The following is a 12,400-nucleotide window of genomic DNA, read 5'->3' as shown; positions in this document are numbered from 1 at the left end:
TATGTATAAATATAAAGTTTATTTAGCATAGTGTTTAGAAAAATAAGTTCACATCATTTCAGAAAACAAATAAAACACTTAATTGTCCAGGCATAAACCCCTATTACAGTACAACATACATACTTTAGATCTCTTTGGTTGGGTAATTAAGCACAGAAATGTTCTGGGACATGCTCTGTGTGCCATCACCTAACAGTGCAGTAAAGACTCTGTTACCCCATCCCATGATATACATTCTGTATAGATTTTCTCTTTGTGTAAGGCACAGTAAAACCATATTGAGTATATAACTGGTTGCCTCTAAACATACAGTACATGCAACTAAAGAATAAAATTTTTTTTGATAACCCTGAAAGCCAAGAGTCACATGCTATATAATTTTGATTAATAAAATGTATGGTTGTAATATTAAATCAACATGATGTATCAATTAGATACAAAATAAATGTTAGGCTCTAATCATCTAAGTTCTAGGAAGGCTTTGAAACATCTTCTGTAAAATGTTAAGTCTTTCCCTCAGTTTTCCTGAATTATTTATATTTGTATGAGATGATCTGTCAAAAACATTTTAAAGAATGAACTTCTGGCTATGTACTAATGCACACTTGTCTAAGATGTAGCAGGGCAGGCTGCAACACATGCCCAATAATCCAACTTTTACCATGCAAGATGTAAGGGCATATACAAGGTGATTTAAGGTCAGTGTGCAATTTAACTACGGATATTTATCTATGGCTATGACGTCTACCTGCCTTTCGTAACACAAGAAAGGCAATGAAACGTACACAATTCAGTCTTTTCATTGCTATAAATATACATGAGCTATCAAGCAGTACAACACAGGTGCTTTTGCTTGATTGAGGAACAAATGCACCTTCTCTTTAAACAATAGACTGTCCTTTACTAGATGTAACTAAGAGCTATAAAGCCAAATTCTGGTTGATAGAGTGCATAGTTAGGCTCACATCAAAAATCCCACAGCCAGCCGCAGGGGTTGGGGTTTGCAGGGAGAGTTATTTACCCCTATTCTGATTCCTCTGTGGGGATCATTACAGGGTCATTTGCAGCATCTTCAAGCATTGGTTTATGTAGGAGAGAAATTCTGCCACATGAACTCCAAGGGTTCTGAGGTCTGGCCCTTGGTATTGCAAAAGACATTTGCAATTCTGTGCATGGAGATCATGGGATTTATCTTATTTCATTCACATATACATGGGCTACATACCAACCGGCCCGTAATTTACTGAAAGAATAGAAAAGAACAGTAAGTTCTTTATAATGTGCATTGATTCTTACCTGGTATATTGTGTAGCTACCTGGAGTAATTGTAGGGTTATAATTACATCACGTTGGGAGTATGAATGGATTTCTAGGTAAGTCTTAAGTTTTGTGCTATCTTTTCTTTTTCTTATGGGAAAAAAGAGGAAGAACTATGAATAAAAGAGGCTTATTATATTTTTGGAAGACAGAAAACCTTTCCAGTTATATATATATATATAACATATACAACTTTTAAAACCTTCCCACCTCCCTTACTGGATGGTTATTTTTAAATAATTAATAAACTCTTGATATCTGCAGCAATCAAGTGGAAAACATCATTTTCATGTAAACTACACCATGTAATTAATCTCAGTAACATGATCAGCACACACCCAAAGAAGAAACAAGCTGTATAAGTAGTGGTGGAGTGGAAGAGAATTCTAAAACACCTGACTTTGTAAAAAACAAAATGAAAAACATGTAAGTTTCAACAGTTTAGAAACATTAATCAATTCTATAAAAAAAAATGGGATCTAAGTTCTTTATCAAAATGATGGAAGAGGAATCCTTCATTGGGCTCTTCATCTATGCCTGCCAAGTTCCATTTGCAATAACTTCCATTTGACAGAAGTTAAATCCTCTATGGCCCTTATTCAACATGCTCGGCATGTAGTGGTCTAGAGTAAACCCTTTGTTCTGATATTAAAGAAAGCAAGTTGTAGTGACACGTTTATGTTCAACAACTTTAAGTCATCTCTGAAGAGATCATTTTCCCACTTTTCTTGCTTTTCGGAGATCAGAGACTTTACTCACTACAGAAAGATATTTGCATTATTACAACTTGTGTTCAGAGTCCTGATAAAAATTGTACCCACAGCTCAAAACATTATCAAACAAGCTTCTGACAGAAACTCCAAAAGATTTACTTTTGAAGAAGACATGATAATATAGTGCAAACAACAGTCATATGTCATAATGTAAGATCTGATTCAAAACATTTAGAACTAAGTTTCAACAGGATAGAATTTTGCTCAATAGAATCTACATATTCTCTCTTTATTTTAAAATGGTTGTTTTCATAGCCTACAGAATTGATTCTGCGTGATAGTCTAAATTGTTATTTTCATTGTAATAAAAAGCATTAACAGTAATTGATTGTTCACTCATTTGCATAATAAACATTATACATAATAAAAGCAAAACTTAAGTTCTTCGATTTAAAGCAATTCTGTGGTGAAATTAACCCTGTTAGAATAGTAGAAAAGAGCCATCAGTGCTTCTGTTGACACTTCTGTACCTTAGTAAGAATAATTAAAAGGCCACAAGGTAAAAAGGCACATAGAATTCTATATAAAACATATTTAAATGAATCAGAGAGCTGCTAAATAAAGAACAAGGATGTGAAAAAAAGTACCAAAATTCCAAAATTGGGAGTTGGATTTCCTATTTCAGTGTTATTAATATTGACCTTAATAGACTCCTGATAAAAATCATTACTTTTAGAATTCTACAAAAAGTAAAACTTTGTTGGAAATAACTATGTTCACTTCCTGTTCAAACAATAAAAATAAATTAAACAGTAAGAAAACATTTTTCTTTTTAGTTCATAGTGTCTGAAGTATCAGAGAAACATATACAGTATAAATAAAATTCACTGTACTTACTCAAATCCTTGCTTATAGGACTAATATATTTACACTCATACTGAAATTTGTTTCAGAGTTCTTAGTGGAGTTGCAAACTTCCTCAGCCACACAGAACTATTAGCAATCACATTTGGAAACATATAGAGACAAACCAAGACTTTCACAAAAATGTTGAAAAACAGAAATGCATATATTCAAAAATATACCCTTAGAATAGTGGAGTACCATTTATGCTACTTAACCTTATCAATGCCCATGGAGTAAAAGTAAACAAAAAGAATTGTATTGTTTCTAATGCTCTGGTAGGGATATTTAATTTTGTTAGGTGCATACATTTTTCATTTAAAAAACTATCAAGTTCCATTTGACCTCAGAATTATATTAAGTCAACCAAATGATACACTTTGACTTGATATATTCCATCTCATTCCTTTGTCTCCATCTATTTAAGAGAGAACATATGTGAAGAAAAAGACTGCAGTAACGCAGTCCTCCTTCTGTATGTTTAACTGTGATCTTCATGCAGATCAATCCAAAGTCTCTTGAATGCATTTACTTGCAAAACTAGTGTTTCCCTTTAAATGGGAAAATGCTTTATGTCCTCAGGGCTTTGTGAAAAGATTTGCTGTCTGATGCCAGAAAAAAAGGTGGGGGGGGGGAGGAAGGGAGATAAAGTTTATAAGTCTTGCATATCTTCATCCAATTGGACGGTTTGGAGCTTGGCAAGCTCTTTTTTGTCTGTTTCCAGGTCTTCACAGACAGTCTCAACCATGCCCTCTAGGACATACTTGGATTTGGAGTCCAGCATCATTAAGTTGCTTGTGGCTTTGCTCTCTGAATTTGTTAAGAAATTCTCTTTTATGTTAGCTACTGATTGCAGAACCAACCGATGTTCTCTGACAAAATCCTGGTGTACTGCTGGGGACGGGTGACCCACCTGATCTTCAGCGGTAGGAACTATTTCCCCAAGGGCAGCCTGGGTCATGGGGACGGACAATAGATCTTGACCAGTAATAAGGGAGCAGTTCTGAAGAGTTGCATAGTTAGTGCTGCTGACAGATGTCACAGTAGATTTGCTTGCCACAGGTGCAGACATTGGCTGGCTATCAGCAATGTCAGGGTTTAGTTCAGTGGGATTGAGTAGGGTAGGGGGAGTCAGGGAAAAACTGTGAGTTGGGGATACGTTAACCAATGAGGAGGCCAGTGGATGGAGGCCACTCCCCGAGATATTTTCAGAAGATATATTTGCATTTACTTGTGCATTCTGATTGACAGGCATCAACTGAGAAAAGACCAGGCTCCTCTCCAAGCCCTCTTGTTTAACAGATCCTATAGTCTGGCCTGAATTAGGAACAGTGTACACCACTGCACTGGGAGCAAGAGAGCTCAAGAAAACCTTGCCTTGCTGGACTGTGGTAGACTCACTTGTAAATGTGCTCCCATCTGAAGTGCTTGAATTTACTGAAACATTACCTAAAAAAAAAGTACAGATGATCATTGATTAAACTGATAAGGAAAGAAAAAAGTTACTTTTTTACACACATGACTTTCCTCAAGTTCAGTAGAATCACCCCGAGCACTTAAAACTAGAGAGTCCCAGGCTCCACTCCTAAAAATCTGGCTCAGTAAGTTCTAGAACAGGTGTATTTTTAACTCCCCGAGGAATTCTGATGACCAAGTGGGAGTGAGAACTACTGGTTTAGAAACCAAATGTGAAAAAACAATCTTTTCCAAGTTCTAATTTTAGTCAAGTTTCTGGTTCATAAAAATATATTCATTATTTTCCATATAGATCCCAACTTGTTATCTTTCACTTAGTTGACAGTTATTACTAACTGTGTCAGTTAGAATTAGAAAACACAGATGCAAAATAAAATGCCTTTGTTCAGGACAAGCTCAGTAACTCACATAACATATACCAGTAAATGGAAATGTAGAAAATGCCACATAAAATGAGTTACCCTGGGGCTTAATGGTAACCATATAAACCTGTACAGGCAAGTTGCAAGCTTTCACCAAACTAGCCATAAAATAATGTCAAGTCAACAAAACATTCAGTAGGATATGTTTTTCTTTTCTTGTGCCAGTACAGTTCTGAATTTTTGGTGTTGTAGTGATAGGAAAAATTAATAATAATGAAATGGGCTTTAAAAAATATAGATTAATATAAAGAACTAGAGCTAATGCTTCTCTAAAAAGTTTGAATCTTTTGAGGCTCTTGTTATTATAGTCTGCAGAGACCAGAAGTAGAAAAAGAAATGTAAGTAGAAAGCTGAGAAGATGTGCAAATCAGGTAACTCAGATAATTTGATGAATCAGATTCTTGCCCTAGCTCCCACCATCAAATAAAACTTTTCTTTCTGATTCTTTACATAGGCATAGTGAAATGATGGCAATTATCTTGCCACTGAAGGAAAGGTAGACGTGGGGGAGTTTTGTGACAGAATAGTTTCAGAAGAGCTATTTACCCTGATCTTGAATTAGATGTTCAGTAAACTCTCTTTATCATTTTGAGAAAACAGCCCAATGGTAAAGGTAACTCAAGTAAAACATTTGTCTTCTTGAATTACTACAATAATTTTGTGATTTTATTACCACTTACATTGATAAATCAATGCCACAGAGCTATTTATGTCTTCCAAACATTTTAAAATATCCTAAATGCAAAGGAATGTCTTTAAAATGAAAAAGAAAAGAAAAAGAAAACAAACACACTATATTTGAACTTAAAAAATTAACCACTTGAAAATATTCATCATGGAAATACTTGTGTTAAGAAAAACATTTCTATGTATGTTTGGGCTCTTTCCTAATGTTAATGTTTGTTCTGGGCCGAATGAATGAAAAAGGTTTTTATTTGAAAAAGTTTAACTTCAACTGAAGTATGCCTTAAAATTCCTGTTGGCTGCTAAACTGTAGCAAAAAATATCTGAAATAGATGTTTACTTTCTTGTGTTATGTGGTTGTGAAATTGATTGCCAGCGCATATGTGAACAAAATAATCAGTTATTTTTTGGTAGTGCCATAAATAATATAATAAATGTGACATTTTCCCAACTGCTATTAAATATAAATAAAGCAATGTTTATGAATGCATAGAAATGATAACATATCAATGAAGGGGGAAAACAGATGTAATCTAAAACTTGACATTTAAATATAACTGCAATTAAATTATAAATTGAACAATAATTTAAAAATCAGCTAAAACAATCCAATTGAAAAATGATACAGGTACAAAGTATAACTTTGTAATGATGGAAATAAGAAAAAAACCTTATTTTCTCAGATTATAAAGAAAAAATGTAGATATTCTGCTTTCCCATATAAATGCCAACTTTAGAAAGATTATCTATCTTGTCTAGGTATTTTTAAGAAAGGCTCAGGTATCTCTTTTTGAGAAAGGCTGAATCCCCAAATGCTTTATTAAGAACTGCAATACATAACTACAATGAAGAAACATTGCTTCCTGGACCCATCTGGTTAAACTTAAGCCTTCCAGTCACTCAGACAGTCTAAGGATTGACAGCTCTGTCATTTGAGTTTAACTTTTTAAACTGAAAATGCTATTTTTATTCATATTAAAGACCCCATTAAAAAATTAGTCATTAGTTTGTAATACTTTTCTATGGTAGCACTTTTCTAGATTACATGTGAAAAGTATTTCTGCTTTTCTCCTCGCCCAATCTATATACCAAGCTTTTTGGCCAAATATGTTCTCTAAAATGTTACATACTGTTTGGAAATTTCCTAAAGCGAGACAAGGGATTAGATCCACATTAAAATATTATAGAACTAAGCACTTTGGCTTTCCCTGTGGTTTTCATATTTTTGCCCTCTGTTGGATAGTGACTTAGCTTAATCCTTTCCATAACCTGGAACAATGAAAAAATAAATAGTATGATGCAGGACTGTTGTGTTTTACTACCATTTTACCGAAAGAGAAACAAATGCACCGAAAGGAATTCACTCCATTACAATTTTTCCATTAATGCCTCAAATAAGCTGAAGTAGATCACAGTTGTTACAGATTATTTTTTGATAAAGCCATTTTATAGGAAGCTGACCTTTAAGGCAAACAATTACTTATTTTGTGTTGATAAAACAATCTGGACTTTCAGACTTGCTTGTAGGAAGGCAACCATGCATTAATATCGTGCTCTCTTGAATGCAATGGGATATGCAACCTTCACTGCCATTTTGACCATTCCTCTTTCTATATTGAAAAAAAAAAAATGACATAGAGCCATCCAGACTTGGTTAAAGTCAGTGAAGAATTGGCATATCAGCTTCTGGTTTCCCCAATTTTAGATCAGTGCTTTCTTTAGCAGATTGTTAGTAAAGCCACAACATATAAAATAAGGCTTACAGTTGCCCTCACTAATAAACTGCACTTAGGAGGTGAGTACACATGCAAAGCAATAGACAGCCAATCACACGCTCCTCTGGTTTTCCTTTAGATCTGTTAGTCTTATTTAAAGGAGGAACAGGAATCAAACACAACTGATCCAATCTTGCTCTTCTAAAACACTCTATAGTCAAATAAATAATGCTTAGGTAAAGTGTACACATTCTTATCAACTGCTTCACTAACTATGTGTTCTTAGCAATATTAATTTTTAATCTTAAAATGTCAAACAATGGGTTATTTTGTAAGCACCGATTGACTTATCGTATTTCTATCATCGTAGACCTGACAAGACTTGCTATGAACTGTATTTTTCCATTCAGTTGTTAGGAAAATAAAAGCCCATCTCCATGATGCCAGGGAAGCAGGCAAGCTGCATATGACACGGGTATTGTGAAGAAGGAGAAACAAATCAAGGCTATTCTGCAGCTGGGGCTGCCAATAGGGTACCTGAACAGTCACATCAATCCATAGCTCTCACCAACTGTGTCACTTACAGCAGCTGGCTAAACATGACTGGTGCATTATAGTACCAAATGAGAATGTTACCTTGTGAAGCTGCCCCTGAAACAGGAGGCAGCTGCAGTGGAGAGAATCCAATGCTTCCATTAAGAAACTGGCTGTTGGCTCCGGAATTGGGGATCTGGACAATGCCATACTGATTAATTTGCACTGGTGTAGTAAAAGTCACGACAGAGCCTCCGTCCTGGGAAGCCACTGTTTGAATGCCTTCTCTTTTCACCTCAGTGCTGGGGATCAGCCCCGGGAACGACACCGGAGCACTGGGGCTGTAGGAGCTGGTGGCTGCTGAGTTAGCTGAAGAACTCTGGAGGACTTTGAATTCCTTCACGTCCTGGGAGGTAGAGCCCAGTATGTCAGTCATGGACATACCATTGCTCACAATGTTTGATGCCATTTTGGGTGGGTTCAATGACACTGTCTGTGTATTTCCCACATTTAATCCATTTAGGATAACTCCGTTGGGTCCCTGAATGAAAGAATTACCATTAAGGAAGACAGGTGAAGTACTTGCAGGTACCAAGCTTCCATTCAATAAAACTCCAGAGGAGCTTAATATCTTAGCATTTCCAATTTGTTGCATGTATACTGGCTCCATGTGACTGGAAAGGCTGAGGTTGGTGACACCATCAGATGAACCGGAGAGTGGATGAGGAGACAAATCCTCATGGCCCTTGCTGGATTCATCTTCAGTGCTGGGATTGCCGTCTGACTCGCTGTATTGAGAGGGAAATCAAGGCATGAAGGTCAGAGGGCTGACATTCTACATAGTGCCATTTGTGTGGAAAACCAGCTTCCAGCCCCATTAAAGGTAGCATTCAAGGAAAGCACAGCAGGAAATCCTTTAGTCCTGTTTAAACTATGAGGCCTTTCAGCAGATTCTGACCAGACAGAAAATCTGGGAAGATGTAAATTCAACAGAATTTATAGAATTATTTTTATAGCATTGAAGCTTTTCCTTACTGTTAAATATGCCACTACCTACCAGTATACCATAGAAAAAAACTCATTAAATAATGTGGTCAGTCTTTCCTGTTTAGGAACTCCTTCCCCTCCCTTCACACCAATTCAGATTAGTGTGATTTTGAAGGTAAATGAAAGTGCAAAAGGAGCAGGAGGTGGAAAGTGTTCTGTTTTGTTTGTCAGGTAGTTAACAAGATATCATTTTCTCACCTGCTCCCAAACTTCTACTCCACCAGACTGACAACTCTTTCATTCAACAAAGTGGCTGGCCTTGTAGGAAAGGCACTTTCAACCCAAGAACTGTAATGTGCAGTCGCCCTTGAATCCAAAGGAAGCCATAGGGGCCTAGTCAACACACACCATCCAGTGCCCTGGTGAGGTGGGAGGGAAAGGGTGGGTCACTCAGCTGCCTAGTAACTATCAGACCCCTCCCCAGCCAGCACCCTAGGTCCTTCTATTCCACACAGGACTGTGTTTCTCAGCTCCCCAATTTGGGGGAATAAGAAATCCAGGGAAGGGTAATGGTGGGGGTTTCCCATTTGGTCTGAGGGTAGGTAGGTGGGGGAGAAATGGTGGGTAGGACATTGCTCGGTGGGACTTGGCCCATAAGAAGATCCGACATCCCTGCGGTGCCCAGCGGTCGGTTCGCTTTCATGCCGAGGGGAGGGGATTACTGTGGCTTTGGGCTGCGGGGCCAGGAGCGCAGAAAGCGCTTTGATTTACGAGCTGAGGCTGAGCCGCCGTCGCCGTCTGCGAGGGTGACTCACCAGGGGTGCGGGTGGGAGGTAGATCCGGAGAGGGGCCTAAACCAGGCAACTGGCAACTGGGCCCGGGGCGGGGGGTGGGTGGGTGGGGTAGGGTTGGAGGGGGAGAGAAGCAGGTAGAATGTGGTGGAGGAGACCCGGGGAACGCGCCCCGCCCCGAAGCGGAGGCTGCAGGGCAGCTGGCCTGTGCCTGGCACCCGCTCTCCACCCTCTGCCTCCAGCTCCCGGGATTCTGTCGGGGCTCGAGCCACGGGATCCGTGGCCTCAAACGGGTGTGGGGGCAGGTGGCGAGGAGTTACCAACGCGCCTCCTCTGGGTCTCCAGCAGGCCTGCGGGAGGGTGCACGCAGGTCTCAGGGAGCGTTTTGTTTTGGTTACCGCGAGGCCGGACTCGGGCCAGCACCCCTCTCCCCGCCTGGAGATGGGAACGTCAGGGCCGTCGGGCCTTGCAGGAGCGCAGGGGCAGGGCGGGCCGCTGCGGGTTCCGGAATGCGCCGGGTGGTCACCTTGGCCCGGCCGGGCAGGCTCCGGGGCCCCCAGATTCCTTCCCGGAGCAGAGCCTTGGGGCTAGAGACACCATCTCTTTAGGCCACCTTCTTACTTCACTCAAAACACAGACACACACACCAGGTGTCTGACTCGGGAGGACGCTCAAAAGAGTTGGAAACCCAATTATATCCTACCAGTCGAGGGGAAAAACCCCCCAGCTAGTCAAAAAGTTCAAACCCGCCAGGGTGGGCTCTTGGGAGGTGCAGAGTTGATAGCACCCCCACTCCTCCCAGCTCTCCTTCCTCCTTCTGCCAGCCATGGCCCCCAACCACGGTGCCAGGCGGGAGCCAGGCTGTGTTCTGGGGCCCAGGAAGCAGCCCGCAGCCCCACTACCCCAGCGGCGCTGAAATCCGATCCGAAGGAGTTCAGAATCAGGTTTCAAAACACCGCAGAGCCGAGGCGCACCGACACCCCACGTTGCCGCGGCCGCGAAGGGAACCAAGGCAGGCGGAGTGAATGATTAACTCTGTCATGGAAAACCTCGACGGTCCCAGACCCCCTTCTGCGCAGCCAGCCCTCACCAACTCTCTCCTCCCTCCAGCGCCGCCAAAGCGACCCCCAGCGCGCACAGGCGCAGGGGGAGGCGGGGGCGGGTTGCGCGCAGTGGGCAGTGGCGCCCTGGGGGTCGGGGAGCCCGGCGGGCGCGCGCCGGTCCGCGGAGGTGCGGACCCCGCCAGCGCTGGCCACCTCCGCCGGCCTCGGGCAGCAGGAGTGGCCCTTCCGGCGCCTACACACGCTCCGTGGCCCCGCCAGAAGCGGGGAGAGAGTGGCAACTTCAAAGCCAGAGGGAAGGGGGTGGGAAACCGGGCAGCAGTGACCAGCCGAGGTGGGGGCGGGGACTGAGACCTAGGCGGGCGACGAGAAACTTCTGGGGGGGGGGGGGAGGAGAGAGGTTCTCCCGCCCCTACCCGCCCCTAGCCACCGCCGCCTCCCTTTCTCGGTCCGGGAGAGAGAGGTGGGGGGCGGGGAGAGGTGGGCAGCCGGACCAGGCTGGTGGGGAAGGTAAGCGCCATGTTTGCGAGCGCCAGGAGGAAAAGAAAGCTGGGAAGGGGGTGGGGGAGAGGAAGGGGGAGGAGGAGTAAAGTTGGCGCTCACCTTTTGGACTGGGTCTCCGAGGGGTTCCGATCGCGCTGCCGGCGGTTCTTGAACCAGTTGCTGACCTGGGTGAGGGAGAGGCCGGTGATCTTGGCCAGGTGCCGCTTCTCGGCCGGCGAAGGGTAGCGATTCTGCTTGTAGAGCTCCTTGAGCGCGTTGCGCGACTTCTCCTTGAAACAATACACCGTCTCCTCGCCGTCCCAGATGGTGCGGGGCAGGGGGAATTTCCTGCGCAGCCGGTACTTGTCCACGGCGCCCAGCGGCCGGCCGCGGGCTCGCTCGGCCTCGGTGTAGCGCGCTTTGTACCAGAGCTGCTGCAGCAGCGGGTGGTTGGCCGACTCGAAGCTGTGGCTCTCGAGGATGCTGTAGAGCTCGGGGTAGATGCCCTGGTGGAAGGCCACCAGCGCCCGCGCCTTCAGCAAGCTCTCGTTGCCACGTAGCAGGTCGCTCTGGGGCAGGGACCACAGGAACCGGGCCAGGCGGTCCAGGTTGCCCCCCTGCTGCAGCGCCTCGCACACGCAGGCGACATGGTCGGGCGAGAAGGCCAGTGTGGTCTGCGCGGCGGCGGCGGCGGCCGCGGCGTGGTGGTGCCTGCCCAGAAGTTCCGAGTGGAGTTGTACCTGATCCGCCGCGGCTCCGGCCGCCGCCGCCACTGCCCCTTCCTCTCCGCTCACCCTGGCGGCGGCGTCCCCCGGCTCCAGGGGAAAAGGGGCTGGAGCCGGGGGGCTCAGCCCAGCCGCCGCGCCCCCCGCCACTTCTCGAGGCGCCTCCTGCCCTTCCGAGGCGCTTTCCATCCCATTCTCCTGCTTGATGTCCGCCGCACTTGCAATCTGCCCGGTGGGGGAGGAAGAGGACATTTTTTGTTGTTTATTTTCCTCCCTCCCTCACTCCCTCGCACTCTTTTCCTCTTTCTTTCCCCCTCTCTTACTCCTCCTTCTTCGTCTCCCTCCCCCCTCCCCCCCTCCGGAAAGCCCACTCCCTCCCTCCCGGTTTCGGCTGGATCTGGCCGATCAGGTTTCCCCCCGACCACGCAGTCACCATTAAGATAGCTGCTAGAGCAAAGTAGTGTAAAAGGATAGCTGCTTTCTGCCGTTCCCCCAACGTGACTCCTCGGGTTGCTGCATACTATATGGCACTGGCGGCCCGGCCGGCCGGGCGGCGCCACCTCATTGGCTATTTCGCATTCAGAGGGAG

The 12,400-nt window shown here is 43.8% G+C and overlaps 1 protein-coding gene across 1 annotated transcript; it reads right to left on the bottom strand.

Moving 5' to 3' along the window:
* Window positions 1-12,116, bottom strand: LOC139012664 (homeobox protein SIX4). The gene is made up of 3 exons (XM_070418854.1): window positions 11,207-12,116; window positions 7,867-8,552; window positions 1-4,382 (listed from the first exon to the last, which is right to left on the bottom strand). The coding sequence occupies exons 1-3, from the start codon at window positions 12,061-12,063 to the stop codon at window positions 3,586-3,588; spliced, it is 2,340 nt and encodes a 779-aa protein (XP_070274955.1). The 5' UTR covers window positions 12,064-12,116; the 3' UTR covers window positions 1-3,585.
* Window positions 12,117-12,400: the final 284 nt, after the last annotated feature.

This window comes from Myotis yumanensis, unplaced genomic scaffold (genome assembly GCF_028538775.1).
Source record: "Myotis yumanensis isolate MYYU_CA2020_CCGP unplaced genomic scaffold, mMyoYum1.0.hap1 SCAF_1, whole genome shotgun sequence".
NCBI lineage: Eukaryota > Metazoa > Chordata > Mammalia > Chiroptera > Vespertilionidae > Myotis > Myotis yumanensis.
Note: the sequence above shows the minus strand (reverse complement) of the source record. Positions and strands in the feature narration are given on the sequence as shown.